Genomic DNA, 10,017 nt, shown 5'->3' with positions numbered 1-10,017 from the left:
AATTAATTATTTGGTGATTTCTTTTATTAATGTAACTGATAGTAGAGAAAGAGATTTGTTATTTTTTTAATAACTGATATAAGAGATAGAAATGGAATAATAAAGTAGGATAAAAAAGTCAAAAAATTTAGAATCCAAGTAAGGTCTTCGGTGGAACATAATTGCAAATGATCCATATGGATCTTGTTGAAAAATGTTAATCGATTGAGAAATGTATCAATTTTATCACAAACAGTAAAGATTAAATGGAAGATCGATATGTATTCTCTCTCCCAAATTCCTTTGCAAAGATGGAATCATAAACAACATTAAATATAAAAATATATGCATAGGCGTAACAAAGTCACTCTATCCCTAACAATACAATGTTGAAATGTTCATTCCTAGTTCTTTAGACATTATCATTTCCCAATTAATAACCCCTAAAAACACAGATGCATGGATGACTAAACTACATAATAACAATGAAAAACAGAAAAGAACAATAGAAATTGAAATAATAGATAAGAAGAACTGAGGGGGATTACATTATAAGGAGTTTTGACTGCTAAGATCCAACTGAGGGGGTTTAGCCTCTCATAGTCATGAGAGGCTTGGGATGGATGACTAGTAACAAGCAATTGAGAGGGTTTAGCCTCTCATAGTCATGAGAGGTTTGAGATGGATGACTAGTAACAAACAAAGGGGGAATGACTAAGAAAGAGAGTTTCTCCGGAGGGATAGACCCAGGTAGTTATGAGACTCTGTGTGTCTTTCCCTTTTGCTTCCTCCTCCTTATATAGGCACTAAGTAGCTTAATTTTCACGTTGACTTCACGCTTAGCGTGAGCTTTCGCACTAAGTGCGCCTTTGCGCTTTGTTGTGGGTTTTTTTGCACGCTAAATTTGAGTTGCGCGCTAAGCGCAAGAACGTGCTAAGTCTGGTGGCGCGCTAAGCGAGCTATCTAGTTCTTCAAGATGTTAATTTCTTCATTATTTCCTTAAAAAAATAATAAAGTAAAGAAATTACACCCATTTATTAATCCAAATTGATTATCAAATTTACTTATATTTCACAGTTATCAAAATAATCGGGTATAATAGGTTGTTTTGGTTTATTGTATATTTTTATATTTTGGTTTTTTTAAAATTTTAAATAGTAAAAAATTACATTTTCAACCTTATTGAGATTAACCCTACCTCTTTACTGATATTTAGGGTGCGTGCCTGTGATCATGAGAGACTGAAACCTAGATTTTACAAATTGATTTCCGACAACTAATAAAATCTTGAAGATTGATTTGACGAAGGGTTGCTAGTGGCAATGACGACATTGTTGGTGCGAACCGTAAATCGTTTGGCTTTGACGGAGGAGAAGCCAATGGTGAAGATGGCTTTGACATAGAAGAAGCCGACAACAGAGAAGAAATAGACCTTGAAGGAGGGCGAAAGCGTCGAGAAGAAGCACATGGAGATGTGTTAATCATTATAGATACACTGAGAGTGTGTTTTGATAGAATAATTTAATTAGGTAATGTATTTTTTTTTATAGGGAATTAAATTTTTTTTATTATCAAAATTAACTATTTGGATATTTTAGTAAAAGAATTTCAAAATTTTAGAAATTTAAAAGGAATTTTAGTTAGTTGAAAGAATAGAATTTCAAATTCTTTCTTCAAGGAAGTGAATTTGGAAATTTTGTAACTTACTCTTGAACTTTTCTCTCTCAAACTCAACTCAATGTACCTCATCGTCGTCGTCTTCTCCTACCCTCCCATTGACCCCATCAACTTCGATCTCATCATCGTCGGCACCGTCCTATTGGAATCCATCATCGCAGTCGCCGCCTTCGTCGTCGGCAAAACCATCCTCCACCTCGACCCTAACTCCTTCTACGACAGCCATTTTGCTTCTCTCTCCTTCCACGATCTCACTTCCTACCTCACTTCCCCGCACTCCCTCCCCTTCGCCACAATCACTGTCGCATCCTCCGACTCTAATGACATCGTTGTCGTCGACCTCGTCCACCAACCCATCTGCACCGACGTGGAAACTGCGACCTACGATGAATCCGTGTTTCTCAACGAAAATTCAACATTGATTTGGGAGGTCCGATGCCACTGTTCTGCACGGACAAGACGATTGATTTGTTGATGAAATTGGGCGCGACACAGTATTTGGAGTTCAAAGGAATCAACGAGAGCTTCGTCTATGAAGCGAACACAGGTTTGGTGAACGTGCTGGATTCTTGAGGAGCGATTTTCAGAAACTAGAAGCTTTCGCTAAAGGAGAAGAACCAGTTGATAAGTTTCTTCAAGCTGATTCAGCAGTACAGCCATGGTATCCAAACACAAAATTTTAAAAATAAAGAAATTTAAATTAAAACATTTAAAATTCTCAGAATTTAAAATTTTTTAAAATTTTAAATTATCTCATCCAAACACACTCTGAGAGTATTTTTATGGACCAAAAGATTTTCAATAAAGACTATGTGACAACCCTTTGCTCTGATTAAGGCCAAATAAGTAAATTATATTTTCTCATAAAAACTAAAATTATTTAATAATATAACAAAAATTTGCTATAACAAGTAACATCTGAACAATCTTTTAACCGTCCAATATTATATAAATATATCCTGCTGATAGTATAACCTAGTGCAAAATGGACCACATTTTTCATTTGTTCACCATAGAATTGGCCTCCAAGTAGAGATATTTATGGTAGATATAGGCTATAGATGATATCAACAAAGAAGAAAGAAGAAAGATTACTAATACTATTGTAGATGATATGAAAACTCGGACTCATTATTCTTATTCATGTGAATAAATAAGATAAAACATGGTTTTCTTTTCTTTTCTTTATGGAGGGAAAGAAGAGGGTGTGGATTTGCAAGCTCGGCGTGGGTGTTATCTTGTATTCTAGTGTTAGTATGTGTCACGTTGTCATTCCATCACGTGTAGCTTCATTTCCTTGACTCTCCCTATTCATGCGACACGTGTCCAACATCGAAACTCGCAACCCAATCCCCTCTCCTACTACAAGACAAACCACTACCCAACAACACAACCACTCGCCTCGTACGCGCCACCTCACCACCCGCTCCTCTCCTCACCTGTCCCTCCAAACCCCCCTCACCCCTCCACGTGTCACCCCCTTATCCCCTAAGCCCATTCCCGTCATTTCATACACCCCTTCGCCTTTTCTCTCATTTTCCCTTTTTTCTCAAAAATTCTTTTTTTTTTCCTTTCTCTCTCTCTCTCTCTCTCTCTCTGTCCTTCTATATCCTCAGCAACACACTCAGAAAATGTTGAACAAACAGCTAGAATCTTTTGTTCCAAACAAAAACGTATGAATTGGTCGGTTTTTCTACGGAGTCGTCACCATGAATCATCTTCAGTTACCACCAACAAGCTCCACGCTTGAGTTTCACGTTTCTCCGAGGTTTTATTATCATCCGTGTCGTGTCTCTGTCTCCGTCTCTTAGTTTCTTCTTCAGATGGCAGAAGTTGAAGACAGAGACAACAACACTCGTCACCACCATCATTACATTTCTTCAACAACAACAACACAATCTCCAATGAACAATTTCCCGCGAGATCTGTTAAGAACCTTCATGGGAGTGAACAATAATAATAATAATAATAATAATAGTAATAATAATAATCACCACAATTTGCCTATGCCAGTGGTGAAGTTAGAGGAGGAGTTAGAACTAAGTCTCGACCTTTCGATGAATGGTCGATTTGGGGTGGACCCCACGGCGAAGAAGATAAAGAGAACAACTTCGATACCGGAGTTTGCAAGCGACAAGGAGATGGGATTTGCTACGGTGGGGTGCACGGGGTCTCTGGTGAGGACGTGTTCGCTTCCGACGGAGACCGAGGAGGAGTGGCGGAAGAGGAAGGAGTTGCAGACGCTGCGGCGGATGGAGGCGCGGAGGAAGCGCTCCGAGAAGCAGAGGAACATGAAAGCCTTGAGAGAACAACAACAGAGGGTTGTTGGTGTTGTTGGGTCCCAAGGGAGCAATCCGGTGGATCAAGGTGCAGGGGAGTACGGTGAGGTTGCAGTTGCACCACCCTTGGCGAGAACTGTGTCGTTGACCACACGTGTTTGTGGACTCGGCTTGAATGGGGACAGTGAAAAAGAGAAGAAGAGTGGAATAGTGTTGCCACCTCCCTCGCCTTCTCAGGGTTCCATTGGTTCTTCCGGAATCTCTGAAGCTGAGTCTCAACAGGGTCAAGGTAATTTAATTACTATTACTACTATTTTATTTTACCCTCTTTTTTTTTTTTTTTTGTATTTGTTAATGCATTTGCTTGCTTTCTTTAATTGTTCTGGTTTTTAGTCCTTTTCATTTTTGTGTGTTTTCTTTTAGGATATCTGTTAGTCACCAATGAAGCCGGAAAAGTGCCATTTTTGTTACTGTTTTTTTTTCTTTCTTATTACTTTTCAAGCCTACTGAGGAATTAACTCTAGGAAAAGGCAAGGAAAGTCTAAAATTTACGCAAATATCTACGTTTAACTCACCCTAAAAGACTTTTTGAGAGATCAGATTTGACATTTTTCGGATGCTAGATCCTGTCTTGATCCATGAAGTTTAACTTTTCAACTCTATTGTAATGAAAATTGGAATTACTGTTTTTTTTATTATTATTATAGATGCTAACTTTGCATTAATTGATCAAGATGAATGAGTTTTTGGATGTTATTGTATTTGTCACATGGAGCAATCACCGACCTGGGATTCACTGTCAGAGATGTCAGATCATGTCTGCGCCTCTCAAATAAATTTTGTCTTGGTTCAATTTGGCAATTACTAGGTGATTTTTGTAACAACAAAACGTTTCACCTGGTAGTATTATTATTTAAGCTGGAATTGGAATTTAATTTTAAGATTCATAAAACGCTTTTCAGAGTCTTGATTTTATAAGTTAATTTATTTTAGCACCAAAATAAAATAAAATCGTAGTATATGCTACTGGTATGTCTTATGTGTAAACATAACATCATCCAAAAATGAAAGCCTCATCCCTAGTGGCTAGTACGTCGGGGAGATTCTTACTATGATGAGAAGTCTCGAAAACCTCTAACTAGAATATTGATAAACATAAAACTGGAGATGAACATATGCATGTATGAATATTAAATTTAAGGCAATCATTCTTTTTCTTTTTTCTCCTGAAAGAAAGCAGTCATTCTACTACTAAGATTTTCAATTTCCTTTTACTCTAGGCTAGAAAAATGAATATGATTAGTACAAGAGTTTGGGTCCTCTGTAGTCATGCAGCCTCTCCAGCAAATATCTACCTTTAATAACTAATTACCAATTATAAAAATATTCTTTTTATATTCTCACCTTTTATAACCATCAGCTATAAATTCTGTAGAGGCAGCAGAATTGTTGCAGACAATCCAAGTGCTTAGAAAACTGATGTTTTGAACATTATTTGTCATAGTATCCGAATGATATTCAAATTATATTTTTGAAGGAGACAACTAATTTACTTGAATTACATGACCAAACGAAGCTCAATGGTACTATAGCATATTTATTATTATGGTCAAACTAGGTTTATGGATGAGAGTGCTTTCAAATCAATAGCTAATCGCTATCTCTTGGAACACTATAGTTTAGTAATAGGTTTTTATCTCATTTCAGGGTATACAAGTAATACTTGTAATGCTAAAATTTATTAAAGAAAGTGAAAGAACATGAATGTTAAAAATTATTAAAACCCTCCATTTCTTTTTCTTGTAATGCTCATTTCACTTAATCTATTAAAATATTTAGGAAGTTCAGACTTGTTAATTATCTTTAGATATTACTAAAATATTGAGATATAAGATGTATTTGAGTTTTATTCAAACCCATATTCAGCTTCATGATCTGTATATTAGGTTTGGCAAAAGTAGGCTAAAGTGTGGTTAGAATTTTTTACTCACAACTTTGCTTTCATAGTTTAACATCAACATTAGAGAAGTTGTTGATTCTTGTTTTATACAGTATTTTTTTTTTCTTGTATAAATATGCTAATGATCATGAAAACTGCAACTAGTTTCAAAGGTGTATGTTTACATATTTCTTTTATAAATTGAATAATTTTCCATTTGGAAGTTGCCCCCTTTCGATATATTGCCACCAAAATGTCCAGAACATTAATTGAGTTTGGACTTGAGTGTATGCATTGTTTTGAAGAGTTACAGCCTTGTTTTCTGTGGACACAATTATACTTCACTTATATTGATTCATCATTAACTTCTAGCAACTGAGGGTATGGATGGTTGCTCAAGTACATGTCTCAAAGAAATCATTCTTGTAATCACAAAAGTATTGTAATTCATGAAATGCTTTGTCCTCTACTACATGCTATATCAGTTGGCAAGTTGATTAATCAACGCTTATATTATGATCTAATTACTATTCTGTCTGCAAGCTTCTAACTTTTTACAGTGGGGGTGACAGAAGTGGGTTACATGAATTTTTTTTGGGCATATCTTTAACTATTTTTCAAACCGTTTTTGCTACACTTCAGGAACAACACCTATGGATGTTAGAAGCCCTACTAGTGCTAACTTGTTGCCAGACAGTGAACTGAAATCACCAGCAGGTGTTGCTGAGAACAACACAGGCAAGAATGCTGCTGCTGCTGTAGTGACAATGAGAAGTCAATCTAACAAACATTCACCACCACAGAGCAGAACCAAAGACATTGTGAGGAACTTGTTGGAAGACATGCCCTGTGTCTCCACCAAAGGAGAGGGCCCTAATGGGAAAAGAATAGAAGGCTTTCTTTACCGGTATGGAAAAGGTGAGGAAGTGAGGATAGTTTGCGTTTGCCATGGCAGTTTTCTCACCCCTTCTGAGTTTGTCAAGCATGCCGGTGGCGGTGACGTGGCAAACCCCTTGAAACATATTGTTGTTAGTCCGAGCTTGTTGTGAGGCCAAGAGAAAGAACCAGCCAATTATATGAGTGATCAGATTTTACTCTATTGACTCCTATGTTCACTCTTGAACTCACCTCTACTTCTTCTTCTAATCTGCATGTTATGTTCAAGTTCTGTTCATCTTTTGAAATCATAGATAATATTCTGAAAGAATCTGATTTTCTTATTCAGGTATTCTTCCCCTTTGTTCCTATTTGACAGTAGAACAGGAGGGACAATGATACCTGTTAGAGTTTGTTAGCTAGTTTTCTGTTATCTGTTAGTTTCCATCAACTTAATTTAGTACTTCAGTTTTTGTTTTTCTTCCCTTATGGTAAATCACTAAATTGATGTTACATTCTAACAAAAAGAAATTGATGTTACATATATTTTTGGGTTAAAATTAGTGTATTAACTTCAAAGTAATTCTGTCCAAAAAAAAAATCTTTAAAGTAACAAAATCTAGCAAGGCTAGATTCTTGTGTTTCAATTTTCCCTAGAGATATGGAATGAAATGGAATAAAAGAAAATAAAATTGTTATTCTTTTTTAGGTTAAATGAAATGAAATAAAGATTATAACTTTTTAATTATGATAAATTGTCTAATTATTGGAGCTATACTAATGAAGAAAAAATAAACAAATTGAGAAATGAAATTATTTTTTATTTTAAAAATAGAACACTTAATAAAAATGTCATTCCATTACGATTTTTCTTGGACGAACCTTTGCTCAACATTTCACCTCTAGCAGTTGTTGCACTCACAGAAACAACAACAATTAAAGTCATTAAATTATGATTATGATTAGTTATTTTAAAATAACAAAAATCTAGTGCTTAGTGAAGAATTATACCTATATTATTTTTGTTAGATGTAAAGATTAGTTTTTTTTTTATAAGAAATAAAACAAAAACAATCATTATATTTTGAAAAAGCATTTTTTTTCTTCGTAACTAGAGAAAATTATATAATTTTTCCTCATCTCGTGCAAATTCATAATATATGTGTGTTGAAATTCATCTAATACAAGTGTGTGTGCAAACTGCGTGTCTTCATTTTGCAGTATAAGGAATTTGTTATAAAACAATCCTCTCTTTTTAATGGAACCTTCTTTTTCTCTAAACTAAAGTCTAGCATGACTTGACTCTCAAATGATGCATGCAACCTTCTCTCTCCCACTAAAATCTACCTTGACTTAACTCTCAAATGATGCATGAATGGGTAAGTAGATTTTAAATGCAGGATGCATGTATAAATTAGTTAATGACTGAGATTTATTACCTCTACCTTGTAATAATATAGGTTTCAGGTAAATTTTCTATTTCCTCGCTCATTAGAAAGTTTTTAAAATTGTAAAGAAGGGATAACTGGATATGTTAAGGAAGGAAGGAAACACAAGGCTAAGGTGAATATAGAGAAGATACATTATATCTGAGTTTATTTTAGTGTGTTTTTCTTGTTTTTATGTTATGCTATACGTGTTACAGAATATCTGAGTTTTTTTGCCATCGACATTTGATAGAGATATAATTTTCTGTGGTTGAATATGCCAAGCTGACCATCCTAAAGACGTGGAAATTATTATTTGGTGTTTAATTATGAAGAAATCTTTTTCTTGGATTTTTAAAAATTATTTCCTTGTATTTCATCCCCTTCCCCGTTTAATTTCTTGCTTGATTAGTGATTACACCGGCCGGGAACTTGGTGAATTAGAAAATATTTCAGACTTTTGTTATGCGGATGGGAGCAATAAAAAATGCGGAGCTGTTTCTGGACTCAAAATGCTAATTAATTCAACGACATAAATTTTATCCTGCCATCTAAATTGGTTCTTTAATATACATGATTTTTGTCTTAATCTGCTCTTGATTATTCTATTCCGCAGTTTTACAGCGTGCCATTTCAGACTGATCTGTTTATAATTGCACAATTTGGTTTATGAAAGATGAATCATTATCCATCCACCACCATATGTTAACCCAAGTGCAGAGTAGAATAAAATGCAACAACCCATAATTAATTATTCATATATCAGGCACGTTACTCGTATAAATATCAAGTGTGCTGCTAACTAAGAAAGTTTCTTGTCTCATGGTCATATATTAAGCAGATAAAAATAAGAATGGAAATATTACGGATATTATGGACTTATATATGACAGAAAGGCTTATCAAAATCAATACGAGGAACAGTGCATGTTATATAATGGTAAAAATTAAAGGATCCGAGAACATCATGCACATAAATGAATATTAATCCTTTGGCCTGTTATTGTTGTTGATCTTCACTTAATTGGTTAATTTTTCAAAGTCGCTGGGGAGTGATAGCAGACTCTCATGTCACTTGGTTGTACACCATATTTCACCAGCATCTCATTCTTATTACGTGCCATAATTTCACCATTTTTGGTGAAGCATATTGGGAGCAAGCCACAACAAGGATGAGATAAAACAAATGATTTGGTCCAAGTAGATAATTTCTAGAGTAACTTATAGAATATTCTAAAATGTGTGAGTAAGGATAAAGAAAGTTTTAGAAGTCATTTGCAAATATTAGATTAAGTGTGTGCTGACAAAATCTTAATCATTGGTTTGGGAGGAATCATTAATATAAAATGGAGGTCTTGTATTAAAGTTTGTATGAAACTCAATAATAAAGCCACAAATCAAGAAGATTTATACAAATAGTCTCTCCCTCCAAAACATTTTATATAATCTCTCATTCTCAAATATTTCCTTTAGTGCTAAAATTTCATTCCAACAGAATATGTAATTTAGAAAAAGCAAAAAACACAGACTTACACTGAAAAAAAAAAGTTATAGGGGGATAGAATTACCCAAATTTAAGCGGATTACTGATTTATTTTATCTTATATTCTCTATCTTTAATTTCATGGAAAACAAAATTATTCATAGGAGTAGGATTATCCAAAATTTTCAAAACTTTTCATTTATTTTTTCATGAATCCAAATTTTTTTTACCTCTTCCTTAACGTTCACGTTATCCTAAACTCTTCCGAACCACAGAAACTCCCCAAACCCAGGAATGAGATAAACAAAACAAAGCTAACACCCCCATTAACCCAAAAGAACCAACACCACCACAATCT

General features: G+C 34.7%; 1 protein-coding gene across 1 annotated transcript; it reads left to right on the top strand.

Moving 5' to 3' along the window:
• Positions 1-2,774: 2,774 nt before the first annotated feature.
• LOC100820446 (ninja-family protein AFP3) lies at positions 2,775-7,078 on the top strand. The gene is made up of 2 exons (XM_003531810.5): positions 2,775-4,224; positions 6,517-7,078. Exons 1-2 carry the CDS (start codon positions 3,480-3,482, stop codon positions 6,921-6,923), a joined length of 1,152 nt encoding a protein of 383 aa, XP_003531858.1. The 5' UTR covers positions 2,775-3,479; the 3' UTR covers positions 6,924-7,078.
• The last annotated feature ends 2,939 nt before the right edge of the window (positions 7,079-10,017 follow it).

The sequence above is a fragment of the Glycine max genome, chromosome 8 (genome assembly GCF_000004515.6).
Source record: "Glycine max cultivar Williams 82 chromosome 8, Glycine_max_v4.0, whole genome shotgun sequence".
In the NCBI taxonomy this organism is placed as follows: Eukaryota; Viridiplantae; Streptophyta; class Magnoliopsida; order Fabales; family Fabaceae; genus Glycine; species Glycine max.
Note: the sequence above shows the minus strand (reverse complement) of the source record. Positions and strands in the feature narration are given on the sequence as shown.

Bases quoted from the DNA above. Each gene is read 5' to 3' on its own strand.
- LOC100820446 (XM_003531810.5), top strand. From the start codon at position 3,480: ATGGCAGAAGTTGAAGACAGAGACAACAACACTCGTCACCACCATCAT. The intron at 4,225-6,516 runs GTAATTTAATTA...GCTACACTTCAG, and splicing joins TGAGTCTCAACAGGGTCAAG to GAACAACACCTATGGATGTT.